The sequence below is a fragment of the Podarcis filfolensis genome (assembly GCF_964270895.1).
Source record: "Podarcis filfolensis genome assembly, chromosome: 5".
NCBI lineage: Eukaryota > Metazoa > Chordata > Lepidosauria > Squamata > Lacertidae > Podarcis > Podarcis filfolensis.
The window spans coordinates 62284653-62309777 of NC_139608.1; the positions used below are offsets into that span (position 1 = coordinate 62284653).

Here is a 25125-nt window from a genome sequence, read left to right on the forward strand (position 1 = left end):
TACAAGGCCTTACATGACAAGAGGTGCTACACAAACACCTTCCTTCCCTCTGCACACCCATGGGTGCCCGACTTGTGCAAACTTTCCCTCACATTTTCAAAATGTAGGAATTGCATGAATCCAACCTGTGTCAGTCTACTCCACTGGGAAATATTTCGGTCTTGCGTGACTTTGTGGGATCAGCCTGAAGAGATAAGCCACACCCCTCCTTCTGCTCCCTTGGCCATTACTTGTCTTTGCTTTCGTAGGACCATAAATGGATTGCATGCGATCTTTTTGTGTGTACGTTCAGTGGCATGTTTTGCTATTACAGGCACAGCAGCAGAAAACCTTTAATACTGGTCTCCAGAAGCAAAACAATTTCCATTATGGGAAGAGTGCATATATAAATAATGATGGCATTCCAGAGCCAAGGAATAAAATCGTTTCAAAACAAAACCTTGAAGAGGAAGAGGAAGAACATGAAGATGAGGTATTTTGATCTCAAATAATTTCCTTTCATTTTACTTGTTCTTATTGTTCAGCCTTTAGGAAACAATCCTGAAATAGGTGGCAGTGAATCTTGGAGTCCCTCAGGGGGCTTGTGGTAACCCATTAGACCATCTAGCTTTCTTTTCATTTTGAACAGCAATTTTCCACATGAAAAAAGCAATTTGCCACATCAAATGGGGTACGGGGAGAAAGCTACTGGTTGAGGAAAGTGGTTTTTGGATTATCATTTTTTACAATACTCACTTGTACAAAGTACTGGCACATCTTTTTTGTTGCCCTGGCAGCCATTTTGTGCTGACAGCCATGACACTTTTATCAATATATGAGAGTCCCAGCACTACATTATTATTTTTTACTAAATAAAGCACAGATTATAACCATTATTTTTATCCCATGAGGAAAGAGTGGAGAAATAAGTGCTCACTGAATATTATTCAGGCAATTTTGATTTGACTTAAATATTTGTAGAAGGGAATCATACTTTTATCAGGCCTTTATCTGTCAAGGGCACCTGTACAACTACCAAAATGGCTGGATAACTGATCATGGCAGAGTCTGCCTCCTATCTAAATGCTGGCATCCTATTTGGCTTACTGTTATTAGTTTATAATGCCCATTTGATTTATGAATGTCATGCTGTAGCTGAATGTGTTTTGGTTTGGATCCCTTCCTACAGGTTTTGACAGCTCACGATCTGGTAGATTTTTCTCCTGTTTATCGATGCTTGCATATTTACTCAGTTCTGGTACGTATATCATTCTTTTTTTGTGGGGATTTTTTATTTTTACATTCCTCTTATCCTTTTGTCTGTTTTCTCTCTGTGTCTCAAAACTACATGAGTTTTCGTAAGACCACTGCAGCTACCTTAACAGAAATCCACCTGTGTTCTAAAAATAATGTGAGTGTGCTGTTTCTGCCAGACTCTGTTGACATCCTTTAGTTTATATCCATTAATATCTGTAACTGAATATTTATAAGATTGTGTCCAAATATGCACCTTCCATCCAGGGTAGGAATTCATGAGAGATTTCCAGTTTTTGTTACTGGGTGATCAGGAGAGAGAGAACCTGTTTCTTGTTAGCAACAGAGCAACCATAATTACTATCCCAACAGAGCATCCTTCGTATCAAATTAATTATGGTCCTTGTGTTGTTTTAGATAAGAATATGCTCACTAGGTAAGGCAGGCATAGGCAAACTCGGTTTTCCAGATGTTTTGGGACTACAACTCCCATCATCCCTAGCTAACAGGACCAGTGGTATGGGATGATGGGATTTGTAGTCCCAAAACATCTGGAGGGCCGAGTTTGCCTATTCCTGATGTAGGGTAAAGAGCACATTCTAGCAAATGAGTTAAATATACCTAAATTCAGATGTAATTTCAGTGGGAGAATTAAGTATAAGCTTAAGTCGCTCCCATTGAAAGGTACAGGAGTGAAAAAGTGTGTGTTCTGTTGGATAGTTGCAAGATCTTGCTCATGTAACTAATTTGACAAATATGACTCATATGGCAGCGGGGGGGGGGCGGAGGGGGACACCACGAACAACTCAAGTGGCAAAGTGGAAACTTTGGAGCTTTCCAAAGATAAAATTGTAACTAGTAGCTTTGATACAGTAAAAATACTGTACTACTGTTGCTGATTAGGCATCACAAGCCTTTTGGAAACTAGTTTTTGTGTGCTTTGTTTCTTGAATAGTCATGGTGATGGGGAGCAATGGTCAGGACTGGGACCATGGCAGGGGAAGGGATTTAACCCTTTCCCCCCGCTGTGGAACTGATCTGGACCACCCACCCCCACAGCTGCTATTTACTTTGAAAACTGTAAATGCTCCCGCTAGGTAAATACTGTGCTGTACTTGCAATTATGCTACAGTAGTTGTTTCAGAATTACATGTTGCTCTTGGCTGAAGATGAAAACTCACATGGCATGGTAAGTACTTACATACGTAGGTGTCCGTTCACTGAATCTGTTTTTAGAGTAATAGAAAGTACTGTATAGTTCTCTTGATCTGATAATGTAAACCACCAGCTTAGTTTACAGATCTTGTATTTTTAAATAATCTTTCAGCTTTGCATTTTGAGAAAGCCATCTGAGTGTAGTGGGTATTTCCATGTCTGCAATTTCTTATTACGCTACCCAATATATCTTTCTGCTTTGAATTTACTAATTAATGGAAACCTAAATAAGTAAGCGAAGCTAACCGCAAGAGTAGTAAAGCTGAACTTGAGCAGTTTAAGAGGGATTTTTTGTTTTGTTTTTAAAATTCTGCTTACATGCAAATTACATTAATTTCAGTATATACAGATGAGTCAATTTTTGTTGTGGTTTTTAAGTAGACAGATGGTTCTTTCTGAATGAATCATCATGATAAAAAAGATCTACATAGATTCCCCCCCCCCACATTATGAAGAGCTCTGAGAGCCAGGGGACCATTCCCCCCCCCATTTCATAGAAAATAAAAACCAATGAAGTATAGAGGGTGGCCATTAAATATGTGCCACAAATAGATGTTTATTTTAAATATTAAATGAAGTCTTAGCAATGTTAATCAAGGAGAGTGAAAAGCACACCAGAAAAAGGTTTGTTCTCATTTTACTCAAACTGATATTCCACACCACATAACTATACTACTGAACATACTGAAACTATTAAGGAAGATAATGCCCTTAACAGCAATGCCTACTCTACTTACGGTAGCCCCAATCTGTGTGACATCTTTAAATCTGGGCACGCTATGATGTTTCCAAACCTGAATATAACTATCTAACTAAAATTTAGCATGATGTAAGGGAGAAATAGCTGGTTTCTTTTTTCTTTCCTTTCTCTCTATCGTCCTCCCACCCCCAGCCCCGGTCCCACACTTTCAAAACTGCACTTATGCATGATCTGGATAGATTTCTTGAGTGCTGAATTTCTAAAGTGCTTTGCAATAATATGGCTTTGGTGCTAGATGCAGATGGATGAGAACACAACTCTGCTCAATTTATATACCAAAGGGTACCCATTTCCTTTTTTCATAGCAAAATATAATCAACTCTAACCATGTTGCAGAATTGTAGTAAATCATATATGGAAACTTTAAACTTCAAACATCATAAATGGGTTTCTTTAATGCTGTAAGAGCTAGCCTTGATTTCTTATTACCTGTAGAAAAACAGTCAGTACTTTTGGCCGACCTTTCAACATAGTAACACCACCACCCCCATTTTACATTTTCAACTAAATTTAAGATTCTTAGCAAAGCATCCTTCAATAAAGTTGATACCCTCCCAAGCCCAAGACATCAGGAATAATTGTCAGCTTTTCATGTTGTTTTAAATTTCATCAATTGGTGGTGGAAACCTAACAGTGAACAAATCCTTGAGAGGCAAGATATTTCTCCCATGGCTATTGAAATGACACAAATCAGCGTTGTAAGTTTTCTCATAAATGATGCAAATTGGAAAAGAAAATGTTCTTTTTGTTCTAAGTAAGGAGTTGTTGAATGTCAACTTGCTGTTCAATAGTATTGTCAAAATGAGTTTGTTGAACTAAATGTGAAATTAGGGGTCAGGAATAGGTTCTATCTAGTAGGTTGGATCCTGAACTCCATCACCCCTAGTGGACCACTTTGACATTTGGGCGGGTCCACACTCCTGTCAGTCACCTGATGTTACAAATAAATGTCTCAAATGAAGTGCTTTTGGGTGTGTTTAGAGTATTGCCATTCCAGAAACGTAACATACATTTTTGTCTGTGTACTTTCACAAGATTTTTATTTTTTTTAAAGATGTATGTATATATTTATTTTCCCCTTTAGGGCGATGCAGAGACATTTGAAAATTACTATAGAAAACAAAGAAGGAAACAAGCAAGACTAGTGTTGCAACCACAGTCAAACATGGTACTTAATTTTCCTTTTAATGGAGAATGGTCTGTTTTAAAATATTTAAGATATCAGATAACTTAAAGTGTTTATATTTATATATATTGCGTTCTTTTCTTAAAGCATGAAACAGTGGAAGGTTACAGAAGATACTTCAGTCAGATTGTAGGGTGAGTTCCAAAACATGGATGTATGTTGCTCTCCTCCTTTACAGGCCTTTCTTTGTGGTAGCTTTTGACTCTTCAGCTTGTTCAGTGTTGATTTGCAGCAATGCTAACTGCATTTTTGCCTAACCTGTTGACTGCTGCCTGCTTCAGATGTTGCCAGATGCCTGGGAGGCAGTGGGGGGGAGGAGAGCAAATAACTCATGCTCAACCTCCATCCCAAAATAGCTTAAGCTTGCTTGAAAGCAAATCTTGTGCTTACTCTCGGAATGGGGTTTCCAGTGCACCCCCGCCCCCTTCTCTTTTCCCTGGCCCCACAGAGAATTGTCACTCTCATCAGTGTATGTGTACCGTAAACTCATTCACTGTCTGTTCAGATAGGAGAAATTGGTTCTGTCCCACAACCTTGCCCCCACTGCTGGGCTCACAAATTAGCTTTATGACTGCTATTGCAACTCAGTTACTAGTTTCAAGGCAAATGACAAAGGGTGGCTTTCACCCTCAAGCTGGTTTGTGTAATCCTGTTAAACACCCTCTAGCAGCAAACCCCATAAAAATTGGTAACACTGGTTTAAACCTGAGAGAGAGAGCAAGAAACAAACAAGAAGTGGGTTGTTGTTTGGTTATTTATGATTTTAACTGCGATTATTCCTCTTAACTATTTTCTATGTGTTCAGTTTTTTTGTAGTAGAAGATCACATTTTACACGTAACCCAAGGATTGATAACGAGAGCTTACACTGATGAACTTTGGAACATGGCGCTTTCAAAGATTATTGCGGTCCTTAGAACTCATTCGGTAAGTGAGAAGGTGTTGCGAAGATGCCCTTTAGGTTTATTTACTTAAAGAACTTCTGAGTGTGTTTAAAGGAAGGATAATGTCAAAGTGAGGGGGTGGGGAATCCAGGTCCATTATTGGGAGGGTGTTGTGGGTTTTTTTGTAATTTAAAATTGCTCAGATTGGGGGGAGAGCCTGCCAAGCTTTTGTTTGTCCCACCAGTCTCAGGCTGTGAGCCACAGCCCTGGGCTATCTGCATAATCCTTTGCTGATTTACAACTCCCTGGGTCTTCCAAACTGTGGCCTTAGTCCGGCAGTTTAGAATATGCAGAGTTAATCTGCTGTTATTATTGCAATCCGTCCTAATTAGTTTCAACTGACCTCTTCATTAGATCAGATTGAATTAGTTTAGTGCTGAAAGCAGCACCAGGAAATAGTTCCTAATTATCATTCCAAAACCCCTGTTTCCAAAATAAACTTCACCAGCGGAACCCTTAGAGCTGCCCTCTTTTTTTTTGGTACTTCTGTTGCAACATAGACACAATGCCTTGGATCTATTTCCAGCTACTTGAAACTGGAACAGTGTTGTTAATTTAATATCTGTTTTATTTGGTTGAGGGATAATTAATCACTATAGAATGTGTGTCATTTAATGCAAAGTTATTTTTGCTCAATTTGCCCAGCTGAATACCTGCATGAGAAAGAGTGGAATAGCTTCAGTTGCTTAGGAGCATTCAAATTTGGGAAACTGCCCTATAATATAAGTCAAGCCATTGGTCCATCTAGTTCAGTATTGTTTACACTGACTGGCAGCAGCTGTCCAGGGTTTCAGATTTGGGTCTCTCTCAGCCTTACCTGGCGATGCCAGAGATTGAATCTGGGACATTCTGCATGCAAAGCAAATTCTCTAACCGTTGCTGACAGAATGGGACTGTGGCAACCTGTGTGGTGTCCGTTGTGATTAAAAAATAATATTCACACCACCTCACAAAAATAGTAGTAATAGAATTCATTTATTACCCACTCTTCATCCAAAGATCCCAGGGCACAAAACAACAATTTAAAACACAACATTGTTATTTCAAAAACAAATCCATCAATATAAGGACATTCCAATAATAATAATAATAATAATAATAATAATAATAATAATAATAATTTATTATTTCCCCAGCCACTCTGAACGGCTCCCAACAGAATATTAAAAGCACAATAAACGTCAAACATTAAAAACTTCCCTAAACATAGCTGCCTTCAGTTGCCTTCTGAAAGTCAGGTGGTTGTTTATTTCCTTGATATCTGATGGGAGGGCATTCTAGAGGGTGGGTGCCACTACCGAGAAGGCCCTTTGCCTGGTTCATTCATGCCATTTTGTTGCATGACTGTTTTGTAGATGGATCATTTTGAATAGTTAGAATTATAGACTCATAGAATTGTAGGGTTGAAAAGGATCGCAAGGGTCATCTACTCCAAGCCTTCCATTGGTTAAAATTCGATTTTTGAAACACAGTATGTGGTTTTTACCTTTCAGTCCTATTGCACTGATCCTGATCTTGTTTTGGAGCTGAAGAATCTGATTGTCGTGTTTGCTGACACCTTGCAGGTTGGTGGTAAAATACTTTGTTGTAAGCATTTCATTGGGTGTCCATTTGCAGCCCTTCTGTTGGCCAACTCAATTCAATTCAACGTCTAAAGAGTAGGCCAAGGAAATGTATTATTTAAGGACATATATATACCAAGGATGCCTTTATGTATTGATTGCAGGCATCAACTCTTAAAATTTTGCAGTATCATATTCTCACTTATACTCACTTGCAGCGATAGCATCCTTTAAAATACTGTTTTTAAACACTGTTTTCCTAGGGCTACGGGTTTCCTGTGAACAGGCTCTTTGATCTTTTATTTGAAATAAGGGACCAGTACAATGAAACGCTGCTTAAAAAATGGGCTGTATTGTTCAGGTTAGTATCACAGAATATGAAGATCCTGTTTCAAAGTAATGTTAACCAGTTTTGGTTGTTCTTTCGATGGCTATATAGTTGCATATATCCAGCCAGGGGATTTCACTTAAAGATAAAAATTCTAGCTCTTTATAATTATTGTCAAGTTACAATTGAAAGTGTGTGTGAAATGTGTGAAAGATGGAGCAGGACTACAGTGTCCTACATAGTCTTTGTTTATCTCTATGGCTAACAGAAGCTGTCTAAATTACACAAAATAAACAAATACCTGAAGTCCCACGGGTTTCTATTTCCTACCCTTGGACACTCTGCCTAACAGGCAATCACTTTTAAATAGTGCTGCCTCTGCTTCTATGTATTCCTTCCCACCAGCGGTTCACAGCTGCTCCTGTCCCCAGACTTTGAGCCCTAGCAATTAGATGGTTCAGGAGCAGTCTGTGACACCAGAGCTCAGCACATGCTTAGCTCTCAGCGTTGAAAGCTGTAGAAGTGCTTCACTTTGGCTAGATTGTGCCCATATACGTTTGCCGTGTGCTTTAGTATTTATGTTTCTAATATGCTCATTTGATTGCACAGGGATATTTTTGAAGCAGATAATTGCAGCCCAATTCCCGTCTCCAATGAAGAAGAGTACAAAATTGTCATTAGCAAATTTCCCTTTCAAGATCCGGAACTTGATAAGGTAAGAAAACACACACTGTGCAAAAGCACCTGGGGAGGCATTCTGATGATCCTCCAAACCAAGTGTACTCCCTCTTTCCTCTTTTCCATGTGCACATAGAAGAGGAGGCTTCTTTCAGTTTTGTCTGAATGTGGCAAACTGGTTTGCTCAAATCCTAGTTTGCCTGCAAGCTAGGATCAATTTTCAATATGTGTCTGGTGTATATGCACAATTTTGTTTTTGAAGTGTATGTATTTCCATCCTGGGACTTTGGGGTGAAGTATAGATACTTAAAATAAATAATAAGTAAATATTATTGTCTCAATGCAGATGTAACAATTAATTAGGGATTAAGGCGAGGACAATGGGATTGTGTGCCTGGGCCCTTCCTCTCAGCTCATCTTCTTTTGTGTGTAGATTTCCTCTTACTATCCAATCCTCTTTTTCAGTCCTTAGGTGTTCTGGGCATTAATCCACTGAGACAGCAGTACACACTTGTAGAATCCTGTAAATGGAGAGATAACCTGATGAATTAGTGTGTTTTTTGGTTTTGTTTTAAAAAAGCATATTTTTATATGATGAATTGTGTTGTCAGTCTCTTGTGGCCTTGCCCATCAGATGTTATGAATGGCATGCCTCTCCCTCTGCAGAGGGGAAAAACTTTTATGACTATAGAGATGACTATAGAGATATCACAGCCAAATACAGCTTAGCACAGGCACCCCCAACCTTCGGCCCTCCATATGTTTTGGACTACAATTCCCATCACCCCTGACCACTGGTTAGCTAGGGATCATGGGAGTTGTAGGCCAAAACATCTGGAGGGCTGCAGGTTGGGGATGCCTGGCTTAGCATATGATATTAAGGTCCTTTTCTCCAAGCTGCTTAGCTTTAGTCACTTTGAAATGCAGCGTAACATGGCACATATGTGTTTTGTTTCTGCAGCAGGGTTTTCCAAAGAAACTTCCAATGTCTCAGTCAGTGCCTCAGATTTATATCCAGGTCAAAGAATTCATTTATGCAAGCCTTAAGTTTTCAGAGTCACTTCATCGCAGGTAAGCATTTACAAAAGCTCCGTGTGTGTGTCTGTGTGTCTGTCTGTCTGTGTGTAAAAGACATGTAGGACCTATATATATACAAGAAGAAAGGGTTGGAACTCAGAACACAAGGTGTGCTATCTAAAGGTCCCAGGTTCAATTGTATCCCAGGTAGGTAAAGGTAAGACTCCTCTCCGAAACCCCTGGGAGCTGCTGTCAGTCAGCATAGGCGATGCTGAGCTAGATGGAGCAATTGCGAATATGGTAAGATGCAGTACAACAATGCATGTATGAAGATGGCTGCGTTACCAGATAAGGAATCTGCAAGTTGCATCAAAATCAAACAGCTGGCAGTCTTCTTGCAACTAGGGAGCATGTGGGATCATTGCTAGTGTTGCAGCCTGGTTATGAACATATAGAGGTGCTGAAATGTATTAACTAGTATGCGATCAGGTAGCTGTACACAGAACTCCTGTTTCTGACTTTATACTTATTTTGGCTATGCTCTTCAGAAAAAAAGTAACATACAATATATCCAAACTCATGTATTAGTTATATTGGTGGAAGAAGGAGTTTGGTCTTGAAGTTATTAATCGTTGTTATTATTATGCATTTCATTTCTATACTGCTTTATATTTTTGAGGGCGGGAAATCTCAGAGTGGTTCACAACACATCAAAACATCAAGCAAAGCAATCCAGAAAAAAGCAGTATGGTAAAAAGGCAAATACAAAGTATACATTCAAACCTATGTAATTAACAGGAAACGAAAATATTATCTTAAAAGAGTTCAAAATAAAACATTATGAAGGAGGTCAACTACAAAATGCACGTTTAAAGCATTTAATGCAACTACAGAATGCACATTTAATGCTGCCAAGTTAACAAAAAAATATCTTGAACATTTCAAAAGAATACATTACTGAATGAAGTCAAATATAAAATCTACATTTAGAGCAGCACAATTATCAGAAGAACAAAGGATTGCCATAATTATGTTGTTTTGAATGTATATTTTACTTCCTTCTGTAATGCTTTCTTCTGGATTGTTTGGTGTTTTAATGTAGGTTGTAAGCCGCTTTGATATTTCGTTCCATAACTATTTAAAGTGGTATAAAATTTAAATGAAAAATAAAAATAAGTATAGAACATATCTGCTGCTATTGCTGCCAATCCCGCTAGTAGTGGTTGACGGCAGGGAGGTGGCTGCAGAAGCCAGACTTGATGACCTGGCCATGAAACAGCCAGGATGGACTATGATATGGAAATATGGCTAGCACCCAAATCCTCATGGGATTTTCTGGAATTTGCTCTGTGGGCCATCTCATTGCCATCCCAACGTGGACTATAGGGAAAGTTTCTATGGGAATAGAGCCCTCCACTGTTAGTGAAGTGATAGACAGATTGAAACTTTAATGTTGGCTGGTCCCAAGGAAAACAGAGCGGCAGGTCAGTGTGAACTGGGAAGTAAAATCCTTTCCACATCAGTAGCAAAGTGAGTTTTGTGAAACCCATAGCATCGTATTCAACCATGTCAGTTCCAAAGTGACTAAGAAATGCCACAACGTACTCTCTTCTCTTATGGTAACCCTGAGTAATATACCATACCATGTTGGTTAAAAGCTGACCTACTTGGGGCACAAAATGAGTCAGCCTCCACCTGGAAAAGCAGGGGTCTGAAGGGCAGAAGATCGTCCAAGGCTATTCATGGAGACAGATACAATTTGGGAAAGTTGGGGCAAACCTGAGTAGCTTCTGTATGTCTCCTTGTTCGGGACCACCTTTATTCTCTCTCCCCCCTCCCCCATCCGTCAGCTTTACATTTTACTTTAAGAACCATTCAAAATAGTAAGACATTCAGGTTCTAATAGATGGGAGAAATTCATTACAAAAATTCATTACAAAAAAAGGCTTCCATTTAAGCCAGTCTGAAAAATATTGCTTGGTTCTAACTGGATAAAATGTGCAGTTCCCTTTTGCGTTCAGAAATCTGGAAGCTATTTCCAGTTTGTCATCAAGCTTTGTGCACTGTTGACAACTGCAAATTGCTCTCCCTTCACACATACTGAACTAATAAATAAGACTTCTGGGTCCTCATCTCTAACCAGGAACTTTTAAAATATGCAGATGATTACTCTTTCCCAATTATGCTATAAACATAGTTCAAGTTTTTCATAAATGCATATCTTAAAAGTTTGTTAAACTGTTAACAAAGCAGTTGCTTGACTGATGGCCTGTCCTCTATTGGAGCTGAACAGATTTCTACTTAGTTATCTGGGAAAGGAGAGAAAAGGCGGCACAATTATTTTAAAGTTTCATCAGTGGTTTAATCATTCATTTTCAAAGCATCTTAAATTTTTGCATTTCAGTTCAACAGAGATAGATGATATGCTTAGAAAATCGACAAATTTGCTGCTGACTCGAACTTTAAGCAGTTGTTTACAGAACCTCATAAAAAAGCCTCACATAGGTTTGACGGAGGTAAGTTTTGAAATGCATGCTTCAGTGTTCTGGGTGCTCTTGTGCATTGTTCTGATTCTTCAGACTTTCCCTAAAAGCCATGCATGTCCTCCAGAGCTTCTCAACTAGAAGCTACTGAAAGAAGATGCCCACCGGTATAACTATTCTTTGCTTGCACTCTGCAGTTACAAAGGGGAGTTTGGGGCACATTCAATCTAGAGCCCTCTCTTGGGTTCACCCAGGATAATGGTGGCACTTAACAAGCCCAGAAAGTTATCACCACCCTGCATGAACTGTGGTGAATGATATAGGATGCATTGTCCTCTCCAAGAAATGGGAATTCTGTAGTTGGCACAATGTAGTGGCACCCGCCCTGTGGAACGCCCTCTCACCAGATGTCAAAGAGAAGAACAACCACCAGACTTTTAGAAGACATCTGAAGGCAGCCCTGTTTAGGGAAGCTTTTAATGTTTAATAGACCACTGTATTTTAATATTTTGTTGGAAGCCTCCCGGAATGGCTGGGGAAACCCAGCCAGATGGGCGGGGTATAAATAATAAATTATTATTATTATTAGTAGTAGATAATGTATTAGATAATCCTTAGTAGATAATAGTAGGTTCTCTGAAGGTGGAAAATTTGCTTCTTGTAGCAATACATTTACAACCTTGTAGCTTTTGCTAATAAGCATTCTGAATAATCTCCTTTAAATTAGTTGTGCCTCTTCTGCTATAGTCGAATCAAGTTCAGTTGTGTATTGCAAATGTATTTTATCAGAATTTGTTCCTTTTCTGTGTTTTTTGTTGTTGTTAAAGCTGGTGCAAATTATCATAAACACAACACATTTGGAACAAGCATGTAAATACCTTGAGGACTTTATAACCAACATTACAAATATTTCACAAGAAACTCTCCATACTGCAAGACTCTATGGTCTATCGACGTTTAAGGTATGTGAAGAGTTACCATCTTTTGGTTAACATTTTTAAATACACAGGTCCCAACCAGGGAAGACAATTATTCTTTTCTGGGTATAGCTTGGTTTAGTTCTCTGTTTTGGGAGGCAGGTTATGAATGTAACAGCCAGGAATGTGTAACTCCACCAAAAATATTATGCAACACTACTGTGGCTTTAGTTCATTATTATTGTGGGGCAGATGTCATTGTTTTTCGATGGTTGTCTTAATTTAAATTGGGATAATCTCATTAAAGTTAATCCATGATGAACTGTGTGCCATATAGGTCTTCATGGGGTCATATTGGGAAGGAGGCAAAACTGGAACATGTTTGTGCCCAATATTGTCAAAGCTACACCTACATATTTCTCAAACTTGATCATACATGTTGGTAGTTATCTCAGACTGTTTTTAATTAGCAAAAGCATGCCATTGTTTCCCAAGGAAACACATGTGAAAGAATGTTTTAATCAGGTTGCCTGGCTAGAATTATTGCCCTGGCATCGCATGCCTTCCATACATCATTGTGGTCCTTTAGATTTGCCCTCTTCTTTGGAAGTTTGAAAGCCACAAACAAACTTCTTCTGCCATTAGGGCTTGGAATAAGAAGCAGTTTCTCATTCCCTGTATGCTAAGGTTACCAGATTTCTTTCCAATGAATCCGGGGACACTTTTCAACTTCAGTAGGAATGATAGGATTTTGTCAGGGGACTGATTTGTAAATCTGGAGACTGTCCCCAGGAAACGGGGACATCTGGTATCCTTATTGTATGCACAACGATTAGCATTGAGTTTTACTCAGAGCAAATCTACCATATTGCCCCAAATATAAGCTGCACCCGAATATAAGCCACCCCTTTAAAATTGGAGGGGGGAAAAAAATACCCGAATATAAGCTGTTCCCTTCCTCGCTGATTCTGGCTGCATACTGGGGGGGGGCACACTGCGTTACTGGCGGCCTTTCCCCTTCCTCGCTCTCTCCCTTCCTGGCCTTGGGGGAGAGGACGGGGGACTATGCATGGGGCGGGTGCCGCTTTGCCCCGCTCCTGGCGCTGTTTGCTCTGCGCTCCTGGCTGCATACCGTAAGGTCGTGAATATAATCCGCACTTTAACTTTTCACGGTTGGAATTTGGGAGGAAAGTGAGGCTTATATTCAGGCCAATACAGTATTGAAACTAATGTGCCTAACTTAGTCATGTTCATTAATTTCATTGGGTATACAGTGGTACCTCAGGTTACATACGCTTCAGGTTACAGACTCCACTAACCTAGAAATAGTGCTTCAAGTTAAGAACTTTGCTTCAAGATGAGAACAGAAATCGTGCTCCGGCGGCACGGCGGCAGCAGGAGGCCCCATTAGCTAAAGTGTTGCTTCAGGTTAAGAACAGTTTCAGGTTAAGAACGGACCTCCGGAGCGAATTAAGTACTCAACCCGTGGTACCACTGTACTCTGTGTATAACTTAGTTCAGCTGGTCTTCAGCTGGTGTGTTGGGACCCACTGGTAGGTCTTGGCCTAATCCAACATGGGGAACAGCAGGAGCACTACCATCATGCAAATACATGGGGACAGATTAAGAAACTGGCATCCAAATGCATATTGGCGTTAAAAGTGTGTCCTGGATCTGGAAAGGTTGAAGATTCTTGACTTAGTTGAATACCATCTCATGTCTCTAAGTCAGTACAGGCGAGTTTCTATATAACTTATACCCTCGCAGATTTCTGGTTGAATATCTCTCTCTCTCTCTCTCTGTGTGTGTGTGTGTGTGTGTGTGTGTGTGAGAGAGAGAGAGAGAGAGAGCTCTTTCCTCTTCCTTGTCTGCAAGACAGTGAACATTATCCATTTGCCAGAGAATGAGGTAAAGATACTTTGTACAGGCTATTCATATTTTACACCTGAGCAAAAACAATGCGATTTGGAGCCAAAATAAAATGGCAGGAATATCTGACGAATATTTTAGAGATTGCAAATCAGGACTTAATAGAGCTGCAGGCAGCTCTGTTCTGTGCTGCAAAAGGCTCTCAATGTTTGACAGATATTACTCCCAAATAAGAATATACAAGATGGCTTGTGCTAATGTAAAGGAATGTTCGATTCCCCCCCCCAACCATTGAATAGCCATTCTAACCCCCAGTCCCAGCCCCATTTCACATACTGTTTTTCAACCTCTTCAGCCACAAATTTAGTTTGGTAGGTAGAGTGAGGAGCTGTTCTTTTGAGAAACCTGGTTCACACACCCTTTGGGCTTCTGGGATGTTTTATGGATTCTTCAATCCTAGATATGGTATTTCCCAGAGGCAAAAAATATTTGTTGAGTATGTTAAATAAATAAAATATGTGGAGTGGTAATGTAAAGTGTAGCATAGGTTCAAAGTTGATTCATTTAGTCCTATAAATTCGTTGCATTTTGTAAAATAAGTGACGAACACACAAAAACAGGCATTGGTTGGTTCCATGACAGCTATATCTTCCATTTCAAATAATTGCCTTATTGTGTATACACCCAAATGCGACAGGATTTCACAGACCAACAAACTAAACAGGATTATTCCTACTGAGGCTAGTTCTGTCTTTGGTACTTTTAATTTTGTAACTAAATCTTAAAATAAACCTATCAAATTCCAATGTTAATCTCTGTTGTCAAGGTTAACGGAGGACATAAGAAGGATAAAGGCATGCTCAAAGGAATTAATACCATGCTCCTGAATTTTCAGCCTTGGGAACACTTAATTTGAGGAGTTGCACTATTATGAATTTTATAACCAGGGCAAATGGCAAAAATGACATTTTCCATGGGTGCATTATCTTCCTACAGGATTTGCTGCATTGTAGCTTTGATCCCATGGGTTGGTTCTGTTGAAATATGGAACTACATTTTATGAACTGCCAAACAGAATCTTATTTTCATATATATAACAGAATCATAGAACTGCAGAGTTGGAAGGGACTTCAAGGACCATCTAGTCCAACCCCCCTGCAACTAGATCATCATACATGGCAGACAGCCATCCAGCCTTTGCTTAGCAGGGCACTGGAGAAATCCTCAGAATCCTACTGATTGCTGTATCTGCTTAATACAAATATTTATTATAACTGTTTCTTACTGGGAATCTGCCATGCATAAAAATAGTGGCTGTCTCTGTAGCTATGTGTCTCAAACACCCCCAAATAGAAAAGGATACACATGGCAAACTTCCTTTGGGCCATCAGGGAATCCAGCAGCACAGGACTCACCATTACTAGACCTGGGCCCGGAATTAGAGTGGTGGCAGGTGGGGGGCAGAATTGGTAAAATTGTGCCTGCCGAAAGGAAGCAGGCACTGCCTTCTTCTCTTCAGATGATGCAAGGAGCTGTCAGGTGAGACTGCTTTCAAGAAGCTAATGGACTCTTATTTCCTATGATCGTTGAGAAAAGTTTTGTTCATGGCTGAAAAGATCTCAGAGCTAGTCTTCTCTCCCATGGATCCTGTATTTTGGGTTTGATCCAGAGAGAAGGTAAACGAAAGAGAAGAGAGTCTTTGGCTCTCCATTCCCATCCTCCTGACAGTCATCAGTTTTCACTCCTTTGCTCAGACAAATTCATTATGGTTTCCCATGTGCCGTGTTTAATGTTGACGTTAGGACTAGGAAGCCCAACAGGTCATAGGAACAGGGCACATGTTACTGCAGCACTAGTGGGCGGTAAGGAAATTTTACCATCAAGAAAGATTAATTAGTGGGCGTTAGGTATAAAAAGGTTGACTACCACGGTCTAGAAGTTGGTTAAGTGGAACTCTGGAACCCAAATACAGTTTTAGTGAAAGTTTTAATGAATATTCCCTGTGAAACCAGTTGTAGCAACAGCTGTTCTTTGTTCCTGTGTCAGATAAAAATGTCTTTCCCCTCGTTATTATGTTCTGTGAGAGTTCACAGTTTGCTGCCTATGTGTATGCTGCATCTTGTGTATACTCAAGAAAGGAATGTACTAGCCTGTCTTCTGTGCTTTGGCTTAACCTTTTCTTTCTTTCTGTTTTCACTCTGGGATTAAGTAGAAGTATTAATGAAGGGCCTCTATATCAAGCTATATGCACATTATCTAATTGTCTGTGGGACCATGCTGTGACTGTCATTTGCAGTATCTAAGCTCCTGGAACAAAACAAAACAAAAATCCAAAATTAATTGCAAACAAAGCCCAGCCAGGTTATAAAGGCATACCCCTTTGTAGATTCTTCCCCCACCTCCTGCTCTCTATATTACTAAAAACGTATTATTTTTACCCCAGAGAATCACACCAATGCATACGCTTCACTTGTGATGGAAAATCCTTTTTTTATTAATCCTTGTGTAACTTCTTATGGAAAGCTGAATACATCTCATCAGCCTAGCTATCCTGCCGTTTGGCATGCTCTGCTCTTGTTAACTTCATCTCCTGGAGGCAAATTGTATCAGTCTTAATATGTTAAAAAATAATAACTTGGATTTCTCTCTTGGCATTCTGTTTTGTTTTTTTTAAATGATACACCTTATGCAAAATTGTGTTCTGTGACTTCTTACAGCAGAAGGTTCGTAGATTTCAAATTTATTGGTTTCCAGTGTCTTTTTTAAAAAAAAATTATTAGTGAAGTGTCTAGATGCTCTACATAAATAACTATAGCAATCCAGATTTAGTCTAAAATACATCCTTACCAATAAGAATATACAGTTGTGTATTATTTGCAGTTAATCATTCCAAAACATTAAAAACATGAAACAATTACCGTCCTCTCACAAAGTTTGTCAGTTTAATCAAATTAAACATAAGGAGAGCCCTGCTGGATTAGGCTGCCCTAATGCAGCATCCTGTTCCCGCAGTACCTATCCGGATGCCCAGGGAAAATCGGACTGCAAAAGCACTTTCCTCACAAACCATGAGTTTGTTTGGGCCCTGGGTGTGAGAGCCAAGGTGCATGTGCAGAGTCCTGGCTGAGAGCAAGTAGGCTGAGAGGGGAAGTGTGTCAGAAGAAAAAACCAAAAGCAGTCTCTCTATATTAGTAATATGTATTAATGTTACATTTATATATGAAACGATGGCACGTTTTTGTAGTGTTTGTTGTTCCTTGAGTTGCCTGTTTTATTTTTCACAGCAGAGGGATAGCATGTCTCTATGCTGTGAACAGAAAAATAAAACAGTGGTTTAGACATGGACTCCATAGATAGATAGATCTGGATTACAATAACAATGATTCTTGACCCTCATTTGCTACATTTGAAGAAACTATCTCTAGGATACTAAAACTTCAGCATACTTCTGTTGTTCCCCAGGATGCGAGACATGCTGCTGAAGGAGAAATTTATACCAAACTTAACCAAAAGATTGATGAATTCATCCAGCTTGCTGACTATGATTGGACAATGAGTGAGCCAGATGGGAGAGCCAGTGGCTATTTAATGGATCTTATTAATTTCTTGAGGAGCACCTTTCAGGTTTTCACTCACTTGCCTGTAAGTATACAAATTGCAAGTAATTGCAGGTTTTATTTGTAATACAGTCTAAGGGTGCGAATGACACACATGGTGGAAGAAACAACAGTCCTGGGACCTGTATCAAACTTGCGTCGATCACAGATAGACCCAGTTCAGAAATGGGCTGAACTCTTGCTTAGTTTCAGGATTATGCATTCCCCACCCAAGCCCTTCTCTGGTCTGGCCGCTGGAGAGTACCAGAAGTTTCCGCTTTCTATTTGCAATTAATCATAATTAAGCACACTGTCTGTTTGCAGGGAAAGTGCAAACCCAAGGCTTGTTGTGGTTTGTTTCCATCTTAGCTGGGCCACTGTGATATTCTAAGCAGAAGTTGGTCCACTCCCTCCTTTCCCTTGCCAGAATTAACCATGCTGTAGTGTTTCATCTGCATTGGAGCTAACCAGAATTTGCTTTATCCGGAATTAGCAAATGAGATTCCAGTCCTGCCTTCTTTTTTGCTTCTCCTCTTTTTTTAAAGAGCCCAGGCTAATGTTAATCATGGTGCCAGTGTCAACATTATTCTATTCCACATCCAACAATGAAACTACAAACTTGCTATATTTCATTTGAATCCACAACAGTGATGAAATAAAGCTTGGTTCTTGTTTTCTTCTTTTTAAGAAATTCATTTTTAAATGCACCGTAAACCAGTGCTTATTCACATATAATTGCTAGAAGATAAGAGAACCAATAACAATTCCTTACAGCATTGGGGGAAAACACTGCATGTTATGAAAATTCTCATTCCAGAAGTTCATAAACATTGACTGCTTTTCTATAAATCTGTCGATTTGAGGTTTATAATAACTTGCTGTGTGATGCGTTGCTTTGTTTATAAAAAATATTAATCTGCTGATCCCTCATATAAAGTATCAAGGTTGTGTCCAACGGTATATACAAATAAATAGGATAGCATAAAACCAGCACAATTTCCCATATTGTGAATGGTTTTGCAAGTGAAATAGCTACTGCACAATTAAGTTCTTTTAAAAATGGACGTTTGCACACAATAACGTTTTCTACATTTTGTTCTTCCACTGCCTACCTTGCTACAACAGGAAAGTGTTTAGTGCTTACAGAGCTTTTGGGAAACATGGTGTAAAACGACTGTAACAGCGCAACACAGGTTTTACATAGAAGATTTTAAACTTTATCTCTGAATCTTGTATTTTGTTTTGTTTTTTAAATTGTACCCAGACTAAGATTTTTTTTTTTAAAAAAAGTTTTAGACTATGTTGAAAACCACTTTGAGTTTCTTCCCCCTAAAATATAAGAAGTATATAAACTGTTGTTATCAAGTCAAATATTCCTTTGCTTCAAGTTATGTGGTCATTGTCTATTTTATGTTCTAGTTGTTATTTTGGCTGCTTATTAATTGGCTGGTTATATTTATGAAAATAAATATAAGTTAACCTGCTCGAGTTCGACTTAAATTTTATTTCATTGAAGGCAATGGACTCCTTATATTACAGGAGTGCTTCAAGAATAAAAATTATGTCTGGTCTCTGCGATCCATCCCGTCCAGTACAACTTGTTTTCTTGTTTTGTGTGAGAGTGTTTTACACTATATCTAGACGGTACTGAATCAAAGAAGTTAAGCTGGAAAACTTCTGAGATTCATTCAAAATCTATAATTCTGTGCTATGATCTGGCACAGTGCACACATGTTAGAATTCCTCAGTGGCTTGTGTTTGGCTGCATTGGCAATTGACAGAGACTAGATACATTTAACCAATGTGATTCACCATGGCCATGTTTATACTAAGAGTTTCTCACAAGTTGGCTTTCTCCAGATGTTTAGTGACACATATTCAACCATGGCTAGCCTGCAGATGTTGTGCAATGCAAGAGAAGTCAGTATGTCAAATATCAGGTTGTAGCTGAATGCACTTTAGTAGGGATTGAGAGCAACAAGGGCAGTTGAGAAGGAGGAGATGGATGCTGGACAGTTCCTTCTAAGAATTATTTGGCAGGCCTTGCCTGGACCTTCACTTGCAGCAAGATTATAGACAGTCACTTTACATCACATTGCTGATGAATCTTTCCTGCGTTAAGAAAGCTAGCTCATGAGGATTCACAGTTCTGTTCCAGGCCTTTGCCTGCTGTGCTGATTTTCAATTTGCAGGGAGTTTCCAGATGTATTCTGGACTGGCATACCATGCTGAAGGTATGAAGGAGGGTTGCCTTCTTGAAAAGATGGGGGTAGCAAGACTTGGTTCCAAGAGAAGCAGGATTTCAATTCATGGAAAGGCTTGGCTGACTAGATCAATGAGAAGCCTTAGGTGAAGGTCTTGACATTTGGTTGGTAAGTAAAGGAAATTTTACTTACAACATCATTCGTATACTGCCCAATGAACAATGTCTTCTGGTGGCTAACAATAGAAGTTTAAATCCATGAAAACAGGGAGAGCTCTAAAAATCATACAGTGAGAAACCAACGGCATTAGGAAACCAAATAAATAAATAAATGGAAACCTATAGCAGGAAAACATACATTAGTGCTCCAGAGCACAAAAAGAAAGATCTTTAAATGCCTGTAAAAACAAAAAGGCCTTCATCTGGCACTGAAAAGACCTAGGTGCTGGGCGAGTTTTACATCTGAAGCAGCTGTGTGTGTACAGAGGGGTGGGGGCAAATCTATATCTCTTGAAAAGTTTTTGTTTGGGAGTTGATGGGGGTGGGGTGAAGTTTCCTTAGAAAAAACCTTTTCCTCCCCGCCAAAAAGCAAACAAACAAAAACACCCTCCTGAAGAGATGCTGATAGAAGCCAAGTTTGTAGACAGCATCCACACCATGCTCTGCACTTCCCAGGTAGTTTCAGGTAGGGAGAATGCTTCTTTTATTGCTGAGAGACGGAGTGACCGTATGATGTTGCTCTAGCTGAATCAGATAATTGGTCCATCTAGTCCACCTGTGACTGTCCAGGGTCTGCAAGTACCCATTGCCTCCTAATCTGGAAAGTGGGATTCGTAGGTTGTTATCAAGAAGGTTATCAGAGAGATAAAGGTGGCTTTGTTTTAGTGCAGGAGTGGCCAAACTTTGTTGGTCCAATAGGCTCCAATTGGTAGCTTCTTGGTGTGTCTGATTTATGCTAAAAGCAGCCTGGGTTTGCATTTAATGCCAATTTTCAACAGCTGTGAATGTAAGCTGCTCTTGTGAAGGAACAATTTGGGAGTATTTTCTAAGATTCCCAATTGTTCCTTTACTGTCCTGCACCTGACATCATATGCCGTCACGTGAGTGACAGGTAGGCTTGGCATGGGGGAAATGGACTTGCAGGCCAAATTGAGAGGCCTGGCAGGCCTAATTTAGCCCATGGTGTGGACGTTCCCCACTTATTCAGTAGGGAAATGTATCTTAAACTATTAAATACTATGTCCATTGACACTTGAAGCAAGTGTGTTTCTAGGATCAGATTGTAAGTTCCTAGGCCACAAGGCTGTAGGGGAAATCTCCCCATATATATGTCACTTCTGTAGGGTTGTAGTAGTTGTGAGTTTGTAGTGTCCTTAGTGAACACAATATATTATGCAGCCATGCTCTTTGACTTGTGCCTGGCTACATCTTTACTATAGAACACGACCAGAAGCATAACCATGAAGTGACCTGGCATGGTCTCATTGGACAACAGATTCCAGAGGAGTCTTTCTCCAGAATTTCTATAATATCATTTTTCAAGCAAGTGTCACTTATTTACTTTTGACTTCAGGGATGCAAACATCTAAAACAGACACTAATATAGAGGCAGCAATGTAAGGTGTGTGTGTTTTACACTTGCCTGTGAAAGCCTTTTAGTCATAAGTGTGTAGCTTGGTCAGTTTCTTAATATCTTAGCACCTTTTCGCATACAATGAACGGATTTGATCCGGTTTAGCTAGTCTATGGATGGAAATGCTCTTTCCATATATGGAAGGCACTGAGATCCAGTAGAGTAGAATAGGAGCCACTGACTTTTTTGGAAACTGGAGAAACTGTGGTTGGCACTACACACAGATCCACTGCAATGAAGTACACATCAACTTAATGCTTCTTTTGAGGCTAATTTTGGTCAAGGGAGTGGATTCCATGCACACCAGGAGAGGTTTCTCTGGGCACATGAGTGCCTGGAGTGGAGATTTCCTGCCTGAGGCACCTAGGCAGGTGATCTTTGCTGACCCCTCCTTCCTACTGAGGCTCTCTATTCCATCTCTCACACTGCTCTGGAGGCTGCAAAGGAAAGGAAGACTAGGTGAAGTTTGCCTCCCGATCTTCTTCCTCCAGAATGAGTGGAACACCACTGAGCACAACTCTGACTCCAGCCTCATAGCGTTTAAGTATAAAGTACATCTGCAGCCCACAATAAAGCTATCTTGTCTTTACTATGAGATATCTGCACAATTATCCTTACTGCTTGTAGCTACTGTGGTGTCATCTGGTTGCTAGATATGTTTCTTTAGCTTCGTTTCCCTAAAAGTGTCTTTGTATTATATTTGTCTGTGTTGCCACTTGATAGCAACAGCATTGTTGTTGTTTTTTAGGGCAGGTTTTTTTTTTTTTGTATTTGTACTGAAAACAAGCCTTTTTACATTTCTGATCCATTTAACGGATGGATGTATTTATTTTTAAACACTGTCTGTTACTATTCCTTACACATATTTTTAGCAAAGTAGCAAAATAACAGATTGATGATGGCTGCGATGTAACATTTCCCCCATGTGTGAGCTGAAAGCACTTCTCCATTCACACAGACAAGGGCTGATGCTTCCTTCTGTCAGTGGCTTCTCATGACTCAAGGGATGCTGCTCTGGAGAAGCACTGATCTTGGAGAACAACATTTTGCCGGGGCCAGGGATGTTACAGGGATCTGCTGCTGCTATAAAGGGGCATCCCAGAAGCCCCAGTACACAGTAGTAGACCATCTGCAGAGATTTGGATTAATCCAAGGAGTTTTGAAATTATATGTTCCCAAAGCTCTTCAAATAGCACTTGAAACGAAATCTACCCAGCCTGTCTGCCGGAAAATACTGCTTATGCAGGATATTTTATTTCTCTGGCTTCTAGCACTGTGCTGTGTGTTAATTCATTACACTTTCAGAATATCACTTAAAAATTGTGTCTATTTGGCTCTTACAGCTGCAAACAGAAGACTAATTTGGCTGAACCATGGCAGATCAATCTTGAATAATAATTTCAAACCATTCCCATCTTCAGGAAAGAAAACCTATTGGCAGACATTACTTATTTTCTCAAGAGCCCTCCCTACCCCCCCTGACTGCTACCAAATGCAATTTAATGTTGACAGTGCATTTTTATTTTTTGTTTTGTTTTGATTGCCTTACTGGTTTCCTTCTCAGAATAACAACAATGACCATGCAGCTATGTCGGTAAGTAGATGCAAGCTGGAGAAAAAGCATGCACATGGAAAAAACTTAAACTATGAACTGCCTGCAGGCTTATTGCTTCAATTCTGAGTGACTTTATTTAAAACCCCTCTATTTATACCGATCTGACTCTATACTAAATTGTGTAGTTGCATGCAGAATCCAAGTTGAAGACTAACCTTGGTTTTTGGACATCAAGGCAGAAGGAACCTTTTAAAGCCTCATAGAAACATGATAGGGCATGTGTTGCATCTGAAATGAGATCATTCAAAGGAGACCATAAGACCTCTTGGATGGGAGGTCAGGTGTCAGAATGCAGCTATGGGGATGTGCATACGAAATAAGGTTAAAATGGCTAGATAGTGGCTGAGAATAAAGAGCTGGTGAAAGTTTTAGACAGTCTCTTTCAAAAACATACTTTTTGAAGTGAGGAGAATGTCTGCACCCAAATGTATTTCTTAAAAGATGATGGATTGCTTTAAAAGATTCATGCCCCAATTATTTTCAGGTCACCGACTCATTTTGAGTAGTTTACTTTGGTCCAACATAAATATTTGCATTATAATGAATAACTGCTACTTTCAGATTTGCTAGCGATTGGAAAGCTTCCTCCTTTATTATTTTTTTAAAAGGCTGATGCAGAATTGTGTTCTACTCATTTACGCACAGGACACTTTCCCTACTTTAGAATGATTTTGCACCAACACTTCGGTAGAAAAAGTATGCAACAAACGAGATATGATGATCATGTTAGTTCCATGCGTGTTGTGCTATAAGCATAAATAGTTGCAAGGGATCAACTCATTCCACGTCCCATTCCACTGTGATATCTGACTTTCTGAAGACAAATTTAAAGGAAGATAAAAATGCTTAAAGATACTGTTGCAGATAATGCCGGGGTAAAAAGCTCATGGGACTATTGATAACATGAAAGGCAATTCTGGCTGACAGTCACGATGGCAGCCATAAGAAAATCTGATGTCCTAAGTGCAAAGCAGTCACCCAAATGGCTACCATATGGCAGCCATGCCTTCTCCAGTTATCTGCTGATATTTCATTTGCTGGTCAGGGCTGCTTCATGCATGAAAACTATAACATGAGCAGATCCCAGTTATACATCATAAAGCTTCACTTGTCTGAAGCATACACATGTATTTTATTTCAATGCATATTCACCATTAAAGCATGTTGCAAAGCTGCATCTGGTTGTCTCTCTGTAAAATAGTATATTGGTATGTGGAGTATAGTTTGAAACCTTATATCCAGCTCAGCGGAATATTTATCCTTCAGTCACGTATTGATAATTCTTACCATTCATGATCTTCAGTCTAGTTGAAAAAGTGTGCTTCTAAGTCATTGCTTCTGTTGTTTGATTCAAATTTTATTCAGTTGTTCATGCAAATCTGTTCCTCCCCACTCCCTGCCTCTGTTTTAATTTCTGTACATTTTAAACATAGAAAGAATGCACTGTGTGTCCTAACTTGCTTAGAGAGGACAACTGGAAAAATGCCCTCTGACACTAATGTATTTCCTCGATATTGAGACCCATCTCTAAAACAGCAGATAGAGGCACTGAAGGGATGGATGTTTTCCAGTGACTTAGTCATGTTACTCTGTTGCAATGAAAATGAGTCTTCTTTTACCTTATAGACTACAGAAAGGTGTTATAGCATAAGCTGTCATGAACTACAGTCCCCATGATCACATGCAACAGGATTAATGTATGGAAGAAGTCCAGGCTTACTTACAACCACCTTCCAGCTGTACTGGTGATAGTTATGAACATAGGCAATTGCTTTGTACTGCATCAAGCCACTGATCTACCTAGCTCAGAACTACATTGACTTGCAGTGGCTCTACAGGGTTTCAGATGGGGAGATTGTGCAAATACTTCTAACAGTGAAGAATGTG

General features: G+C 39.5%; 1 protein-coding gene across 14 annotated transcripts in view; it reads left to right on the forward strand.

Annotated features, from left to right (window-relative positions):
- EXOC6 (exocyst complex component 6) overlaps nucleotides 1-25125 on the forward strand; it is a 92490-nt gene that overhangs the window by 27799 nt on the left and 39566 nt on the right. For 5 of the 14 annotated variants that reach the window (XM_083616145.1, XM_083616144.1, XM_083616157.1 and 2 more), the window contains exons 7-19: nucleotides 314-472; nucleotides 1169-1237; nucleotides 4293-4376; nucleotides 4482-4528; nucleotides 5200-5320; nucleotides 6831-6902; nucleotides 7163-7260; nucleotides 7837-7942; nucleotides 8867-8976; nucleotides 11327-11438; nucleotides 12233-12367; nucleotides 17654-17833; nucleotides 23188-23217. In XM_083616145.1, coding sequence (XP_083472271.1) covers nucleotides 314-472; nucleotides 1169-1237; nucleotides 4293-4376; nucleotides 4482-4528; nucleotides 5200-5320; nucleotides 6831-6902; nucleotides 7163-7260; nucleotides 7837-7942; nucleotides 8867-8976; nucleotides 11327-11438; nucleotides 12233-12367; nucleotides 17654-17833; nucleotides 23188-23217 — 1323 coding nt within the window. The remainder of the gene's footprint in view (nucleotides 1-313; nucleotides 473-1168; nucleotides 1238-4292; nucleotides 4377-4481; nucleotides 4529-5199; nucleotides 5321-6830; nucleotides 6903-7162; nucleotides 7261-7836; nucleotides 7943-8866; nucleotides 8977-11326; nucleotides 11439-12232; nucleotides 12368-17653; nucleotides 17834-23187; nucleotides 23218-25125) is intronic. The other 9 variants (XM_083616146.1, XM_083616150.1, XM_083616154.1 and 6 more) reach the window with 3 other exon arrangements.